General features: G+C 43.0%; 1 protein-coding gene across 1 annotated transcript in view; it reads left to right on the top strand.

Moving 5' to 3' along the window:
* CLCN4 (chloride voltage-gated channel 4) overlaps positions 1-12,665 on the top strand; it is a 105,069-nt gene extending 92,404 nt beyond the window's left edge. Inside the window, exon 12 of the mRNA XM_030201614.1 lies at positions 11,607-12,665. Within this exon, the coding sequence (XP_030057474.1) occupies positions 11,607-11,697 (91 nt within the window). The 3' untranslated portion in view covers positions 11,698-12,665. The remainder of the gene's footprint in view (positions 1-11,606) is intronic.
* The last annotated feature ends 5,978 nt before the right edge of the window (positions 12,666-18,643 follow it).

Below are 18,643 nucleotides of genomic sequence, written 5' to 3'. Positions count from 1 at the left end.
GTGAAGGGGCGGACCGAACCGTATTTTCGAAAAAAATAGACGTCCATGTTTTATTCGACAATTTGTGAGCTGGGCGTTTTTGTTTTTCAGCGATAATGGAAAATGAAAGCGCCCAGCTCAAAAACGAATAAATCCAAGGCATTTGTTCGTGGGAGGGGCCAGGATTCGTAGTGCACTGGTCCCCCTCACATGCCAGGACACCAACCGGGCACCCTAGGGGGCACTTTTACAAAAACAAAAAAAAAGGTAAAAGAGCTCCCAGGTGCATAGCACCCTTCCCTTGTGTGTTGAGCCCCCCAAATCCCCCTCAAAACCCACTGCCCACAAGTCTACACCATTACTATAGCCCTAAGGGGTGAAGGGGGGCACCTACATGTGGGTACAGTGGGTTTGGGGGGGGGTTGGACGACTAAGCATTAAGCAGCACAATTGTAACAGGTAGGGGGGGGATGGGCCTGGGTCCACCTGCCTGAAGTCCACTGCACCCCCTAACAACTGCTCCAGGGACCTGCATACTGCTGCCAGGGAGTATGACATTTGAGGGTGAAAATAAAAAGTTGTGAAACATCATTTTTTTGTGGTGGGAGGGGGTTAGTGACCACTGGGGGAGTTAGGGGAGGTCATCCCCGATTCCCTCTGGGGGTAATCTGGTCATTTAGAGCACTTTTTGGGGCCTTATTCGTGAAAAAACAGGGTCCAGGAAAAGTGCCCTAAATTCTAGCTACAAACGCATACTTTTTTTCCATTATCGGCGAAAGGCGCCCATCTCTGTTCGGGTGATAACCATGCCCCAGTCCCGCCTTCACCACGCCTCCGACACGCCCCCGTCAACTTTGTACGCTTTCGCGATGGAGTGCAGTTGAAAACGTCCAAGTTTGCCTCCGGGAACTATGGTCATCCCCGCGACGGAAAGCAGTTGGGGGCGCCCAAAATCGGCTTTCGATTATGCCGATTTGGGCGACCCTGGGAGAAGGACGCCCATCTCCCGATTTGTGTAGAAACATGGGCGTCCTTCTCTTTCGAAAATAAGCCTGATAGAGGTGTAGATTTCTAAAATGGCAGGATATAGTGGTGTATGGTCTGAAATACCAACACCCACATACAGGTTGCGCTTTTGGCTATGTTCTATCTAGAATTGGGCTTTACATCAATTTTAAAAATTACAGTGTTTTTGAAGGCGTTCTACTGTAGCTAACTGAATGCATGCTAACAAATGTGCATCCTTAGTAAAAACTAATATTGAAGGAACTGGTACACAGCAGCTAAATGTCACAATAAAGTCAATCACAGGTTGATGTTTATTTCGCACTTTCTATACCACCTTTTCCTGTGTGTGGGCCAAGGCGGTGTACAATCTTAAAATATGTAATAAAAATGATATAGAGAGGAATGCTAGTGCTAGACAGGAAAGAGTACCCGAGACACTAGCATTCAACACATGCAGGAATACTTAACAGGATCTCTTATTCCCAACAGCTCAGTTGAGAAAAGATAAATAAAAAAAAAAAAAAAAGTCTTCAAAAGATGCTTACATTTAATGAAAGACTCCTCATTATGTAGGGAGATTGTTCCAAAGATGAGGAACCACAAAGTAGAAAGCTGTGTTGCAGGTTGATTCAAACCTGACCTGCCTATCAGAGGCGTAGGCAGGTTTTGATCTCAGGGGGAGCAGACTTTTATAAAATAGGCGCCGGTTGGTGTCAGCTAGACAGCAGTGTCTGTGTGGTTGCTCAGGGGCTGTGGCGGGCAATGATTAATACAGGCTGTCTCTGTTGTGTCCTGCCTACAAGGAAACAGTAAGTTACATCAGTAGGCAGGACTCAGAAGAGGTCCCTGGACTGGCCAGAGCAGGCAACCTGTCTTCTTAACTTCAAATAAAAATATTCAAATCGTGACCATCACCTCAGGAATAGCACACCCAGTCCTTCCACTGCTGGACACCTTGTTTAAATCAAGATGGGCTTTTGTTTGTGTGGTGACTCTACAGGATGTGAAGAACACTAGTCTTGAGCATTTTTATTTTGGGTGACAAGGGCCCTTGCCCCAGAGCCCACTTTCAAATATGGCTAGACACTTTGTGAAATAACATAAACCTCTACAAAAAGACACCCAAAACCTATACTGAAAACTTACCACACCAAAACAGCCCTAACCCATCTATGAAAAGACAATGCTATAAATATTACAGTGGGACCTAGAGAAGTGTTTCCCTAGGTGGTCTGGAATACCCCCTTGCCATTCAGGTTTTCAGGCTGTCCACAATGAATCTGCATGAAAAAGATTTGCATGTAATGGAGGCAGTATATGCAAATCAATGTGATGCATATTTATTGTGGATATCCTGAAAACCTGACTGGCAAGGGGGTACTCCAGGACTGCCCTAGAACACAAAACGTACCACACCATAACAGCCCTAAACCACCTATCAGAATACAGTGCTATATATATTACACTGGGCTCTAAAACACCAATATACCTACTATTGGGAAAGTGGAACAAGCTGCACTGTTACACATTCCTACACAGATGCTACATTGTGGCAGAATCCTTCATCTCAGTCACACATGCAGAACATGGACAGACCCTCATCTATATAAGAGTAGCCATACTGGGTCAGATCAATGGTCCATCTAGCCCAGTATCCTGTTTCCAACAGTGGCCAACCCAGGTCACAAGCACCTGGCAGAAACCCAAATTGTGACAACATTCCATGCTATCAATCTAATGCAGACTAGGGAGCCACAAAAAAAAAAAACCCCAAAAAACAACAAAAATTGAAATAGAGACCCCCCTGCCCAAGGAAGCCAGACTCTAAACAGTGCAATACTGGTAATAAAAAAAAAAAGAGAGAGAGAGACAGAAATGCATTTTCTCCTGAACTTTGCAAAATAAAAATAGAAAAAAATGTACATTTTACAAAGCAGGTACATCTCAGTGCTTACAAAGTATTAAATAAAAATATTTTTCTACCTTTGTTGTCTGGGAATAGTCTTTTTTTCCATGTTCCATGAGTCAGCCTTACAAATTCTTTTCCAGGTTGACCTTTCCATTTCTTCTCTTGCCTCTTGTCTTCTTCCTTTCGTTCTCTACATCTTTCATTTTATGTCCCCACTATCAAATAGCTGTGTATAGAGCTGCCAAGTGATCCAGTTCCAGAAGGGAGATTTTTCAACCAGTCCTAGTGTGAACTCACATCCCAAATTCATATGGGATTTGCAGTCTCTGATTCTACCCATCAAAATCTGTGCTGCAGTACATCCAAAATGACTTAAGAAAATGCACTCGGACCCCTCTACTGTTTTATCATTTGCTTTGGTCCCACTGTCTCTTTTCTGTTTTTCTCTGTTTCTTCTGCCTTTACAGGGTCTCTTGCCCATCTGACATTTCTTCTGTCTCCAAGTGCACCATCCTTTTTTCCTCTGTATCACTATTTGTCCTGTCCAGCATCTCCCTTCTGTGTTCCTTGTCCCTATCCTACCCCCAAGTTCAGCATCTGCCCTTTCTGTGTCCCAATCTTCCCCCTTTTTCAGCACAAGCCTACCTGGTCTCCTCACTTCCCACTTTCTTGCATCTGCCATCCTGGTGTCCCCCACCTCTCCCTTTTTCTAACATTGTCCTGTGTCCCCATCTTCCTGCTTTTTCCAGCATTACCGCTGTTACCATCTTCCCCCTTTTCCAGCATTACCTCTTTGTCCCCATCTCACCCATTTTTCACCATTGTCCCCATATCCCCATTCCCCCTTCCAGTGGTGCCCCTCTCTGTCCCTATCTCCTCCTCCCCTTTCCAGTAGTGCCCTCTTTGTGCCCCTATCTCCTTCCCCTCCCATGTGATAATCTTTGGATAACTGTCTATACTTATGGCTATGATTTCTGAACATGTGGTATCAATAAAGGACAAACTTTTAAATGTCCAGTTGGGTATATATGCTAATCTCAACTTTTTTAAATGTTTCAGACACATCCATCTATTTATTCCTATGATATAACTAAATTCTATTATTCTGTCTCACTGTATTTTAAAATGTAAGCCACACTGAATCCAACTTTGCTTGGGATAATGTGTGATATAAATATATATTTAAAAAATCCTTTGTCCTCCACCTTTCAAGACATTGCCTATCCTGCTGGATAGTGATGGCACAAGGAAAGTAAGTTTCGCTCCCTTTTTAAAGTGGACTAGATAGACTTACTTCCACTCTGGTCAATTAAACCTTCCCCGCCCACTTTCTCCCTTCTCCAGCACACCCCCCTCCCCCCCGGGCAGCTTTCTCCCTTCTCCAGCCACCCCGCCCGCTTTCTCCCTTCTCCAGTCACACCCCCCTCTGCCTGCCCGCCCGCTTTCTCCCTTCTCTCCCTTCTCCAGCACCCCCCCCCCCCCGAGCGTTGCATCTTTCACCTTCTCTTCTGCCCGTCTTCTCCCTCCTGCGCAGCACCGGGCGATTCAGAGTCAGCCTTCTGCCAGCGTCGGGGCCTCTTCTCAGGCACATCCCACCTCTGAAGAAAACAGGAAGTCGCAATAGAGTAGGCAGGATGCGCCTGAGAAGAGGCCCCGACGCTGGCAGAAGGCTGACTCTGAATCGCCGGTGCTGCGCAGGAGGGAGAAGACGGGTAGAAGAGATAGGACTCAGGAGGGCGCAGAAAAAAAAATGTATTGGCACAGGGCGCATAGGCGCCATTTTTTTGAAACAGCTGTTTGGAGGAGCGACCGCTCCCCCTGCGCCCCACCTGGCTATGCTTCTGCTGCCTATGGCCAGGCAGCACTAAGCGATTAGAGTCCATGGATCTGAGACAGTGCTAGGGAGGGTTGTTAAAAAAGAGCGATAAGAGGGAACATTCTGATGGCTTTGTGAACATTCTCACGTTTCTGTTGGCTTATCATTTTCATTCTTTTACTAACACATATGCTGTTAGCAATGGAGAAAGCAGAAAGAAGTTGGATCAAAATAGCAAGCCATATGGCCCAGTGTCTATGACTGACATCAGCTGAAACTTAGTGGTTTGCCCAGGTTGGCATGGCCAGCTCTTTGATGATTTCATTTTGCTGCTTTAGGGGATCCTTTTACTAAACTGCAGTAAAAATAGGCCTTAGCGCGCCAATATGTGGGTCTTTCCTGCATGCTAAGGCCATTTTTACTCCAGCCATTAATAGTCATGTGCTAATATTGGCATTAGCATATGGCCATTTTTTAAAAAAATGACAGGAGGAGCATTTTCAGCCTTCTATTTTGTAGGAGGTAAGGTTGCTAAAAAGTTAACATCTGGTAATGTAGATGTGCTAACTGGTTAGCAAAGGAATTCCCATCTTTGCCCCTGACTTTCCCCTTCAAAAAAAAATTATTTAGCATGCGGTTAGTGTGCATGCATTCAAAAACTACCACATGACACTCTAGTACGTCCTGCAGTAGTTCATTTTTTTGCTGCGTTAGGCGCACGTAAACAACTAATGCAACTTAGTAAAAGGACCCCTTAGTTATTATTTGGAACTAGTACTGGCTGAAATGGTACTGACCTGTCATTTCTAGAAAGGTGGTATATTAAGTCCCATTTCCCATTCCCTCCCACACTAGCACGTGTCCACCGTGCAGCAAAAATCACTGCCGTGGAACACGCTGAGGCATTCTGAGGTAGTGTGCCCATCAGCATACGCTAATCCAATACTGGAAAATACATTTTATTTTTCAGCACAGGAGGCATGACTATGGGTGGAGCATTCCCTGTGCTAATTGGGAAGTGTAGGCACATTGCTGCATGGTTGCCACAGGGCTAGTGTGGGAGGGAATTGGAAATAGGACTTAATATACCACCTTTCTGTGGTTTTTGCAATTACATTCAAAGGAGTTTACATAATATATACAATTACTTATTTGTACCTGGGGCAATGAAGGGTTAGGTAGCTTGCCCAGAGTCACAGGGATCTGCAGTGGGAATTGAACCCAGTTCCTAAGGATGAAACTCTGCTGCACTAAACACTAGGCTACTCCTCCACTCCCTTAGGCCTTAGCACCAACAAAATAGGTGTCTGTAAGGGGTGCCACGGTAATGGCCACGTGCTAATTGGGAAAGGAGTGGAGGAGTGGCCTAGTGGTTAGAGCACAGGTCTTGCAATCCAGAGGTGGCCAGTTCAAATCCCACTGCTGCTTCTTGTGATCTTGGGCAAGTCACTTAATCCTCCATTGCCTCAGGTACAAACTTAGATTGTGAGCCCTTCTGGGACAGAGAAATATCCAGAGTACTTGAATGTAACTCACCTTGAGCTACTACTGAAAAAGGTGTGAGCAAAATCTAAATAAATAAAGGACATTATAAACCATAAAGCTGTATTTCTCTGTTGATCACCCTCTCCTCACCTATCCACACCTATCCTGTTAGAATATCAATGATATGCTTTGATGTCCCCATGCATACCTCCTACCCACCCCATCCTCCCACCCTGTCAGACTGTCATAGTAATGCTTAAATGTTTTCACTTATATACACTGTCAGCTAGCACATTTGCTTATTTCCGATCTGACGAAGAAGGGCAACCTTCGAAAGCTAATCAAGAAATGTATTAAGTTATGTCCAATAAAAAAGGTATCATCTTATTTTCTTTTCCATGTTTTATTTTGTTTGATTTCTATTGATAAGAAAAATATGGAAATGCAGCCATTTTACTACTGTGCTATTAGTGGTCGCAGTGCTCAGAAAATCCACGTGCTGACAATGGCGCCGGCCACGTTTTAGTGTGGATTGGTAAAAGGGCCCCTTAGGTACCAAATTACATTCTCTTTGACTTTCTTACAAATTTTAAAATATATATTTTAAGCTTTAGACTTTGGCAATACCAGCAATGGGAATCACTTCTACCAGGCAAGACATATAACAGCATATCTCACAATCTATATATAAAGGAAGTAAGATAAAACAACTTGAGAAAAATAGTAATGGTGGTGATATATATAAATAGATAGATAGATAAAATATAATATATAAACAATTGATCTTATCGGGGTTTGAGGGGTGGATGAGGGAGGGGTTTGCTCTTTGCTTATTCCTGTCTTTTTTATGAGTTACTTTCTCTTTTCTCTATTTTTGTTTTATTTTCATTTCTCTTTATTTTACAGTTTTTCATTGTTTCACAGTTCAATATTAAAATACATTCTGAATGTTATACATAAGTAAGGTACTGTAAGGTGCAGGTTGTTGTAAGTTGTATTCCGGAATGGTTAAAGATTGAACAGTTAAAAAAAGAAAATCAATGTATGAGGTAGTTGGAATGTGAAACAGATTATACAGGTTAATTCAAACTGTATAAAGCCTTTCAAGTAGCATCTTAAAATGGTTATCTGCTGCCAGTAGAAAGCAAACCAGAAATAACCCGAGAGGGGAGTAAGTAGGGGCAGTTACTAACAAGGAGCTGAATCTGTGTCCTGTCACTAGAACGGTCCTCCTGCTGTACCCCTCCATGGGATGTTTTTGGCCTAAGACGTTAGGACAGTGGTTCCCAAACCTGGTCCTGGAAGCACCCCAGCCAGTCAGGTTTTGGGGGTATTCACAATGAATATTCATGGGAGAGATTTGCATACACTGCCTCCATAGTGGATATCCCGAAAACCTAACTGGCTGGGGTGCATCCAGGATCAGGTTTGGGAACCACTGCTTTAGGAATGTTCATAATAAATGGAGCAAAATGAGATGTGCCACCAGATGTCGCTGTTGCTTCACATGGGAAAGTTGTGCAATTAGTACAAACTAAAGAATGGCAAGCAGCCTACGATCATCCTCATTAATATTGGTTCAGAACAGAGCAGAAGGAGTTGAAGTCTTGTTGATGATATTACCTTTCACAGACTTTACTCATGCTGATTCAATCATGTCTCTTTTGCCATATGTCTCTTATATACTCGCCTTATGTATTTTTCTGTTCTTATACTAAATATCTGGAAATAAAGGCAACAAACAAATTGAAGGTGATACCATTTTGTTCGATTCACGTAATATATCTGTGACCAGCTTTCAAAAGTTATCTTCACTTCATCAGCTCAGTGACACTATGTTTGAATAATATACATAGTACAGAGTAACCTAGGTTTAAGGCTGCCTGTAAATGCCATTATAGCTCATTAGAGAGAGATCAGGGTCAGCAGGAACATTTAGAGATGAAAGACCCTGTAAGCTCCATTTTGTATAGGATGTCTTGATAGGAATTGAGACCACTGTGTCAGAGTATTCATAATTCCCTGAGTGTTTTTACGTTTGGGGAGCGTGCCAGGTGCCCTTGACCTGGATTGGCCACTGTCGGTGACAGGATGCTGGGCTAGATGGACCTTTGGTCTTTCCCAGTATGGCACTACTTATGTACTTATGTACTTATGTATGTTTTACAAAAGGCTCTGCTAAATGCAGAGCTTTTCATAAAATACATATCAGGACACTGGCAGATATCCATGTTTTTGCTGGAATGTTCAGTGGGAATATTGCTTTCATGTACCTTAAACATTCTATAAAAAAGAGCATTATCAGCAGGGCTTTTTGTGTGTAAGCATGAGCAACTACATATATAATTGCCAATTGTGCAGATCCTTGTGTTTTTGCTGCCACATGTGCAAGGGCTGAATTTCACAAAACTGCACATACAAGTGGGAGCCATTGAGGAACTGAATGATATATATATATTTTTTCAATATTTGAGGTGATGTTGGACATCACAGAGAGAAGTACGAGCAAGTCATCTTAAGTTTGATTCTAGCACACCGTGTTTTTTATATGGGCTTCCGTTACACTCGTTGTCCCTCTTTGTCTAGATTTTAGCTGGACTTACTGAGAAATACTGTCTTTAGGGGCCCTTTTACTAAGCTGTGGTAAATTGTGCACTTACTGCACGGTTAACACCAAAATTACCGTGTGATAAGTGCAAAAGCTGTGTGGTAAATGCAGGGGGCATGGCCAAAATTTGTTCTGCATTTACCACACAGGGCAGATGGTTACCACAGAGGCACCACGTTATATGCAGTGCCTGATAGCGTGGGTGCTACTGCACATAATGTGGTGCAGGCTATTAGCAGAAATATATAAATGAGAAACTGCTGGCTGTGTTGGTGGTCCCGAGTCCCCCTTACTCAGTACCCCATCCTGATCTCCCTCTGTTCAGTCTCCCTACTCTGACTTCAAGCCCCAATACCCCAATTGCCCTCCTCCAAGCCACAACCCTAACTCACACCTGCTCCCCCTACTCAAGCACCCTGATCCCTCCTAACATATTCAGGGTCCTCTGAACTCCCTCAGTCCAGTCTGCACCCCATTGCTGACAAACCCTGCTCCCTACCACAGACAGATCCCACCCAACGTCACTCAGGAAGCTGTCCCCTTCCCTATTCTTCCCCCACCCCAACCCCCCTTCCTTATCTGGAAGTCCACCAGTTTAATATATCCTCCAAGGCGGCAGCAGTCCCTCTTCCGCTGCTGCCTGGGTTTGCACTTCCTTGTTTCCACAGATGGGTAGGAGCCAGTGCTTGTATAAGGCCTGCGTGACAGCATCGTTGACAGACCATTCCTAAGGGTTGAGCTTCTAGCTCGACTTGTCCAACAGATGGTTCAGGTTGACCAGGAGATTTGTTGCTTGCAGGACTATGTCCATATAGCTGTATTATTTGCCATCTGCAAAATCTGAAGGCTCTGGAACCCCCTTGCTTGTTGATTGTTCCACTGCCTCTCTAGAATACAGGTGTTGCTTTTACTAGCAGTTTCTCTCTGCAGTACCTTAGCAAATCTGGTGCGTTGTAACACTGTCCGGGCTTAACTTTGGAAAGTTCTACAGATTCTTCTGAGTGTCTGTTAAGGAACAATCTCCCAAACATGAGCAGTCCCAGTGCCCCCCCCCCCCCCCCCATTGCCCACTCAGCAGGATTACTCCACAATAGCAATGCCTTACATATATGATTGCCTGACATAATATCAATGTAGTACCTCAAACAACCACTAGGGGATCAGGTGCTACTTTGGAGGAGATGCTGATCTTTGTGGCAGTGGAGAGGTGCTGCTGCCCCCTGGAAGGAATTGTAACCTTGTGAATGTCCAGGTAGGGAAAGGGAGGTTGGTGTTTGGGGGAGGGGATGGAAATGGGGGCAGCTTCCTGAGTGGTGGGAGGGTGTACGGTTTGTCTGTGGCAGAGGGCATGGTTTTTCAGCTGTGAGGGGCTGAGTTGGACTGGGGGGTTTAGGAGACTTTCTGGGGCTCGGAGGACTCTGAATTTGTGAGGGGGGATTGGAGTGATTGAGTAGAGGGAGAGTTGGGTGTGAGTCAGAGGCTTGGAAGAGGGTGATTGTGGCATTGAGGCTTCGCATTGGGGTGGGAGGCTGAATGGAGGGGGATCAGGAGGGGCTACTGAGTGAGGGGATCAGGAGCACTGCTGCGTTCAATGTTGCCATCGTGTTACTGAATTGCTGGTAGCGCAGTTGCTCTTACCACTTCCTCTTCAGGTAGCGATAAGTTTGGCTGCGCTATGACCAGTGAGGACAGTTAGTGCATGGTAAAAACTCTTGTGCTAGCTATCACAACTGTCCACACCTTCTCCCACCCATGTCAGGCCCAGACCTGGCCTTCTTCCGTGTTAAGCAGCTAATGCGGTGTTTTTAATGCAAAGGTCCTTGTTTTAGCACAGAAGACAATTGCTTAGGCCTGCGCTACTGTATACCACGCTGATAACATCATGTTAGCTGCTTAATGTACTTTAGTAAAAGGGCCCTTTAGTTAACTAGGGGCCCTTTTACTAAGCGACGTAGGCGCCTACGCATGCCCAATGCGCGCCAATTCGGAGTTACCACCCGGCTACCACGTGGCCTGTGTGGTAATTTTATTTTCTGGCGTGCGGCAAAAATCGGGCAGTAACTCTGACTTGACGCCCATAGGCAATTACCGCATGCAAAGTCAATGGCTGGTGGTAAGGTCTCAGACCCAAAATGAATGCACGGCAATTTTTATTTTGATGCATGTCCATTTTCGGCAAAAATTTAAAAAAGGCATTTTTTTGCAGGCGCACTGAAAAATGGATCTGCGTGAGCCTAAAACCCGCACCTACACTACTGCAGGCCATTTTTCAGTGCACCTTAGTAAAAGGACCTCCTAACTCCTTCTTTATAGAATTTGTTTTTCATAGATATTAGGCTTAACATTTCCTTTAAGACATTTAAGATTGCCATTAAATCATGGCTGTTTACTGATATTCGTGACGTGCTTCATTTATGGGTTTAACAAACATTTGTATACTAATATTAGTTATTTTATTTGACTTGTCTTTTACCTTCCCCCCCCCCCCCCCCCCAATATTTTTTATAGTTAGCTCTGTCCTTGTGTTTCACTGTACTGTGTAGTTTTTCTGGCTTGATTTCTTGTTCTATTACACTTCTCACTCTTGTGGATTGCTTGTGGTGGGTGTGGGTGTAGGTATGGGTGTGGGTGTGTTTTTGGTGTACTTTTTGTTGTGTTTTGTCTACACCGGCATTTCTTTTCATATATTGTAAACCGCTTAATTTAAAGAGCAGCATATTAAATCTCTCTAAATAAATAAATATATGATGAAAAAAAAAAAAGAACAATTAACTATCTTTACTTTATATTTTTCTATTTAGAAGGCTTCTGGGCATTATAACCAAGAAGGATGTGTTGAGACATATGGCTCAAATGGCAAATCAGGACCCTGAATCCATCATGTTTAACTAAGCTGCTGAACAGTCCAAGAGCCAGAAGAAAACTATTGAATGTAATCTCCAGCAAGAAGGCCAGCTATTCATTTCATTACTATATATATAGTCCATCATGCAGAAGGAAGGGCCTACGTCTTAAACTGAGGTCCCTAGAAAGAGACCAGTGGTGACAGTCTTTGCAAACACCGAGTGGAATTGTTATTGAGATGGATGCTCTCTTACCCCTGAAAAGAATCAGGCTGCATTTCCCTAAGCAGTCTTCAAGGATGTGCAAAGAGGATGGCCTCTGGTGCAAAGGAGTGGGACCGAGTGCACCAAAGCAATACACAAACTCTCAGAAACAATACTCTGAGCAAACACAATGAGCCAGTTGCGATCAATAAGCGCAGGAACAATGTGAAGCTTTGCATTCAAATGTGTAAGAATGCTTTTGTCTGCATGTGAACAGAAAGGGTGAGCCATGTTTTATTTGTTTTCACAGTAAAGCAAAATTCTTTTCAAGGTGAGGGGAATACGGTGGAAAAATCTATCTGTGGATTTTAATTTTTATGTTTAAGTGCTCGAATTTAACTTGTGAGATTGTGGAGCGCCAATTGAAAGGTGTATTCCGTAATCCCTTCTGGAACATTCTGTATCTTCCACATTAGATCTATCTATACTTGACTGTTCAGTACTAAAGTTAAGAGACATTAATTTGTAAGAATGAACCCTTTCTGTGTAAAATGTGCATTGTTGGTGGTAGCACTGTAGTAACACTAGTTTACACTTTTCCAAAGTAAGAAGGAAAGATATGACATTTTCTTTAATATTTTTTCATCTTACTGAAGCTGCTTTCTTATTTCTCCAGTTGTCACTGCCTGTGTGTGATTCCTGATCACTTGGAGTTAAAAGAAGAATTTTCCCTGGGATTCTGTATAGCACGACTTAGGTTGCACATGCAAATTCAGTTGTATTCTGGATTTGCGTGCAACTTAATTAGTTAAGCCAATTAGCACTGATAATTGCCACTTAATAAACAATTATTAACACTAATTGGCATTACTTAGAATTTACAGGCAGAACCAGGGCTTTTTTTGAGGGGGTACTAAGTACCGGCACCTTTTCCATTATCTGCTGAAATTGACCTATGGACCCCAAGTTTTAATGAAAGAGCTCAGGCTCTACACAACAATTCTGCCTTGTCATAGATTCTGTGGCTGGTTGCAGGGGGCCTGGCTATTTGGGGTGGGTCCCTCAGTGATCACCCCACCCCTGAAGGGTGGCCTAGCATTTGAGTACCGGCACCTTTTTTGCTAGAAAAAACATACTGGGCAGAACTAAGCATATTCTATAGTGTGGTGCACGTAAATTCTAAGTCGCATAGTTGAAAAGGGATGTGGAATGGACGGGTCATGTACCTTTCTAAAATCTATGCACGTGGTTATAGAATACACCCAGTCTGCACATAATTTAGGCATCGGCATTTACACCAACGGCCCTGTTTACAAAGGCGTGCTAGTGTTTTTAGCGGGCGCTAAAACCTATTGTGTGCTAACTGTGTAATGCCCATAATACTCCTATGGGTATCTACATGGTTTGCACACACTAAAAACGCTAGCACACCTTTGTAAACAGGGCCCCAAGTTTTATGTGGCATAACTGTCCGCAACTAAATTTACTATAACTGTAAAACAAGTCCCTTCTTTATGCATATGATCTCCTTGAACGGAGGAAAAAGCCTCAACAGACTCCTTAATTCAGCTATCCAGCTTTAAATACATGGAGTTCTCACTGTCATCATCGGCAAAAAACCTCTCTTTCTGTAGTGTGTTACTCTGTCTGACTTTCGTAATTATATAAACCAGCACTTATCTTGTTCAATTGCTGTGTTCATACTGCTGCCACTTCGTCTTGTTTCTCCACAGCCGACTTTGGCCAAGGTTTCGGTATGTCTGTCGTCCTGCTTCAGGGTCTGTGGAATTTCTGACTCTGTGGAAGATAGCAGCATACTTAAAACAGTAAGCACTCTCATATAATGTACATAAGCAAAATCCACAATCCTCACTTCATTGCAGTCTGGTCTCCTCTCCAGAAGTAACTGCTTACTTCCTGTTCTTCTTTTATGCGTGCCTATCTGACGTCCTCTAGCGTCATTTGGCTCCACCTTATTGGTTCAGAAAAAGTGAACCCATTCTATTCTAGTGTTTAACCCTTTCGGTTGAACGGTCTGTAGACAGAAAATCCATCTTTGTTCCTGCTGTGCTAACACCTGTTTTCTATCTCCACCTCTGGTGTTGAATTCTACCTGTTGTAACACAACACAATGGAATTCTTCAAAATTGTGCCCCTCTATGATACAGTGTGCCGCCAAGGCTGCTGTCAATTTCTTAATGTGGATATTGCTCTTATGCTGTACAAGTCTCGTCATCAATTTCCTCGTAGTGTGCCCCACATACAACTTATTGCATGGGCATTGCACACCATATACCACAAAGTCCAAACCACATGATGACCTTGATCTCATTGTGTACTCTCGTGACTGTGGATCCTTAAAAATCTTTATTTCCATCATCATTCCACACATGCTGCATGAGCCACATTTCTTGTGACCTGTTTGTCTGTCTGAACATCAGGGGATCTCAGGCATGCCGGGGATAATATTTCTTTTAAGTTCATACCCCCGCTGTATGCCATTCTTACTTTGACATCCCTAAAAACGGGTACTGTCTGGACTATGTGCCAGTGCTTGTTAATAATTGAGGCTATCTTTGCTGCCATTGTGTTGTAATTCCAAACACGTTGTAATCTTCATCTCCTCTGTGTCCTCTCTATTCCTTGGCGTTAATAAGTAATCACGATTATTGAATTTTGCCCTTCTGTACGCGTTTTGGACTAGATGCTTAGGGTAGCCTCTCTCACACAGTCTTTTCTTCAGTTCTTTGGACTTCTCTTTGAAATCTTGCTCCTCTGAACATATTCTTCTGTACCTTAAAAACTGAGATACCGGTAGGCTATCTTTTAATTTCTTTGGATGACAGCTTGTGTATGCTAGGAACGTGTTCCTATCCATGGTCTTCCTAAAAACCGTTGTCCTTAATTCTCCATCTTTCTTGCTGATCTGCACTTCCAAATAAGCAATACTGCTCTGGCTTGCCTCCATCGTGAATCACAGTGTAGGGTGACTCTGATTTAGCTCTCGTCCAAACGCCTCTAGTTCATCCCTTGGTCCTTCCCACATACAAAAAACGTCGTCTATAAATCTTACCCATAATTTTATCTTCTGATAATACATGGAACCATATACCACCTTTTCCTCAAACTGTGCTACAAATAAATTGACAATTGAAGGAGCCATGGTTACTCCCATGGCCCCTGTCAGTTGTTTAAACAGTTTACCTCCAAACTGGAAAAAGTTGTTTTTCATCGCCAGAGAAATTTAGTCATGCAGATGGGAATATGGCATATTCTATAAACCATACAGAAATTTAGGCTTATTCTACAATGTACACCTAAATTTAGGCATATTTTATAGAATACACCTAGGTGTATTTTGTTTCGGTGCCGATTTTTTTTAGGCGTGATATATAGGATCTAGTCCATTATGTCTGAAATATTTATTATAGGGCCTATATACTAGTCATTTTTGTTCCACAGACAAAAAAAAATTAGTAAAATTGCTTTTGTCCTGTATATAGGGCACTAGTGCAGCCTAATGCAGCTTAAAGTGGCGTACTGTGGGATGTGCTCAGGCGTACTGCGTTAACTGCTAAATCAGTGCATGCTAAATGTGCACTAAAAATATTTTCAGTTATTTTTGAGGGGGGCATGTCAAAGGGCAGAGAGTGGGTGTTCCTGCTCTAATCATTATGACGACTGCATTACTGTGCACTAACTGATTAGCGTGAGCCCTTACTGCCTTTAAAATGGGTAATGTTAAATGCTCAGCAGTAATTGTTTTTAATGGCTGCATGATAATGACAACATTACAGCCTAGCCATTAATATTTTTATAGCTGCAGTATAAATGGCCTTAGCATGTGGGGAAACTCCATGCAAGAGCGTGCTAAGGCCACTTTTTACCGCAGCTTAGTAAAAAGACCCCTAAGGTGGGGAAGTAATGAACATGGGCTACTGTTAAAACGGGTTTTGTTTACCACAACTCGTGATATTTTAGCCCAGGGTCCCTGTCTTAATGGTAGCCCATGTTGATTACTTTCCCCCTAAGCAGAGTGTTCTAGTTGTTAGAGAAGCGGACAGAGAGACAGAGAAGTAAGTTTGAGTCCCGCTTATTCTACCAATGGTCATTATGACATTTGGACAGGTCACTTTGCTCTCCACTGTCTGAAGTAAAAACTTAGAGCTAGATTTATTAACATGTGTTAATGTGATATAATGAACGCTCTACTATTGTCAATGGACCTATTTACTAACAAAGCACTGAAATCACTCTAGTGCATGTTCTAAAGGCAGGGTCCGCTTCCTCCTCTTGGGTGGAGCCAGCAAGCCTGCAGGGCTCCCAGGGTTCCAGGACAGAATGTTGCTGATACTGGGATTCAGGGCCAAAGTATTTTATTATCAAGGCAATTTCATACCAAAAATCATAATATATTCTTCAAAACAAAAAGGTACAGCCCTCTTACTATAGTCTTCAAAAGAAAAAGGTACAGTCCTCATAAGATAATCTTCAAAAGAAAAAAAAAGGGTACAGTCCAGGTCCCAAAATCCCTCAGAAAACGCTCAGCTCCTCAAGACTTCAGGTCTTCTATTAGGGCATTAGCTTTCCCTTCCCCCTCCTTCAGAAGAGTTTAGTAAGAGTTCAGCACACTTCCAATATAGCACAACAGTTCAGAACAAATCTTCATGGACAGTCTTTGCACATCAAACCAATACCACAAATCACCTGCCTTTTCAGAGCACAGAGGGAACCCTGTAAGGAGCAGGGTTGGTAGTTTCTCCCACCTCTCAGCCCCACGCCCAGTGTGGCCTCCTCCACTGCCTTCAGGTGCTGGGCAGAGCAACCTTTGACTTCTCCCACTCCATGGTTGCTGGCTCCTCTCCCTTAGGCAGCTCTAGTGGCAGGCTACTTTCTTCCTCCACATACTCCATGGAATCTCTCTCTCTATTCGTCTCCCCTCTCTCCTGGTGACTGAGAGCCTCCAGGAAATCTGCTCTTCCCTTCTCACAGCTGGGGGGAATTATATACTGATAGCGAAGCCAGGGAAACTGAGTTTCATCCTTCCCTCTCCCTCTAGTGGGGAAGGGAGTAACAGGCTCACCCTGCCTCGAGCCATTGCTCCCTCTGCTGGGGCTGGGAATCCATTCCATTTTTTTAGGATTACTCTCTTCTCTCATTCTTGCAAGAACTTCTGGGACCCGTAGTTCTGGGCTCAACTGCTTCACTGGGGAATCTCTGGGGCTTACCTTGTCACAATGTTAATAAATCAGGCCCTTAGATTGTAAGTCTTGTAGGACAGGGATCACCAACTATACCTGCATTTATAACGGGCCTAGAGAAAAGTGCAGAATATAATCTAAATTATTACTCTGCCTATCTGGCTCTCTGGTTAATAATAATTTCATAGGAGCAAAGTCTTAAAAAGTACATAAATGTTTCTGATTTACTATGACCAATGCATCCTTCAGTCTACACTGTTTCTGTTCAGCTAAAGAAGATGTGATTTTTGGTGGCCAGTGGCTCAAATAAATCACAGTTGGCAGTGGTTCAATTTATTTGTACATATAGCAGCACCAGCTGTTTAAAAACCCACCTTGAATATATGTTTAAATAGCATTACATGTCGCTGCTTCTTTTCATAAGCTAGGCTTGCCTTTTTGCTAGTCTAATTTATGCGTAGATGTTATACGCGTTTTGGCTGAATTTTGCCACTGTCTTCCGGATTCTGGATAGTGTGCCCAGTGTTCTGCGCTGAAATCCAAGCGTATTGTATAATAACGTGCGTAACTTAATTGACTTTGCAAGCTAATCAATGTTGATAATTCATAATGAGCACTAATTGGTAGTAATTAGAATTTACTTGCATAACTCGCTAAGCATATTCTGTATTGCACTGCGCCTAAGTTCTAATGGGCGCAGCCAAAAAGAGACACGGCTATGGGCGGGGAAATGAGCATTTTGTGGGCATTCCAAAATTTATGCGCACTGTTATAGAATATGCCGTTGTGAATCTAAATCTACATGCTGGCATTTGCGCCATGTTTCCATTGGTGTAAATGGATGCATGTAGTTTTAAGAGCTGTGATGTAAACTAAGCGTATTCTGTATACCACACCAAAGTATAGGCGCCGCTTACAGAATATAGGCGGAAATTTATTCTGCATGTCATTTTTAGGCACCATATATAGAATTTGACCCTGTATGTATAACTTTATTTCTTGTCCCTGCCAGCCCCAAACCCTACTTCATGGTCTACGCATATGTTTTATGCACAGAATCCACAATGGCGCAGTCTGTGCATAAAATCACACTTGGAACAGTTGTAAATTTTCTTTTAAAAAGACTTAACGCTGTCGATATTGGCCCCAACCACCTAAGTCTTTTTAAATATCAAGGGCAGAATGATTAAAGATCCAGAAAGTAGAAGCTAGATTCAATAAACGTATTAAAACTACAAAAAAATATCTGTGAAAAGGTGTAAGCTTGCAAAACCCCTGTGTTCCATTTAAAGCAGTTCTTCTTTTGTAGGTTTTTGTCATCTTAAAAATGTACAGACCCCAGAAAAAGATTGCTAAGATAAATCTCCAGAAGCTTTACAGAATAATGCTGCAGGTAGAGAGATTCAACCTGTCTTCAAAATATGACACGCTCACTTGGGACATCCTAAATATTGTGCCATCAGGAATTAGGTAGGCCTTGTTAGGTTCAAGACTAGTTGTCCATTAATCTATCACTGCAATACCTCTTACAGGGGCCCTTTCACCAAGCTGTGGTAATAAGGGCCCTGCAGTAGCTGCAGTGGCGATGGT

Source organism: Microcaecilia unicolor, chromosome 4, assembly GCF_901765095.1.
Source record: "Microcaecilia unicolor chromosome 4, aMicUni1.1, whole genome shotgun sequence".
Lineage (NCBI taxonomy): Eukaryota > Metazoa > Chordata > Amphibia > Gymnophiona > Siphonopidae > Microcaecilia > Microcaecilia unicolor.
This window is presented reverse-complemented; position numbering and strand designations above follow the sequence as displayed.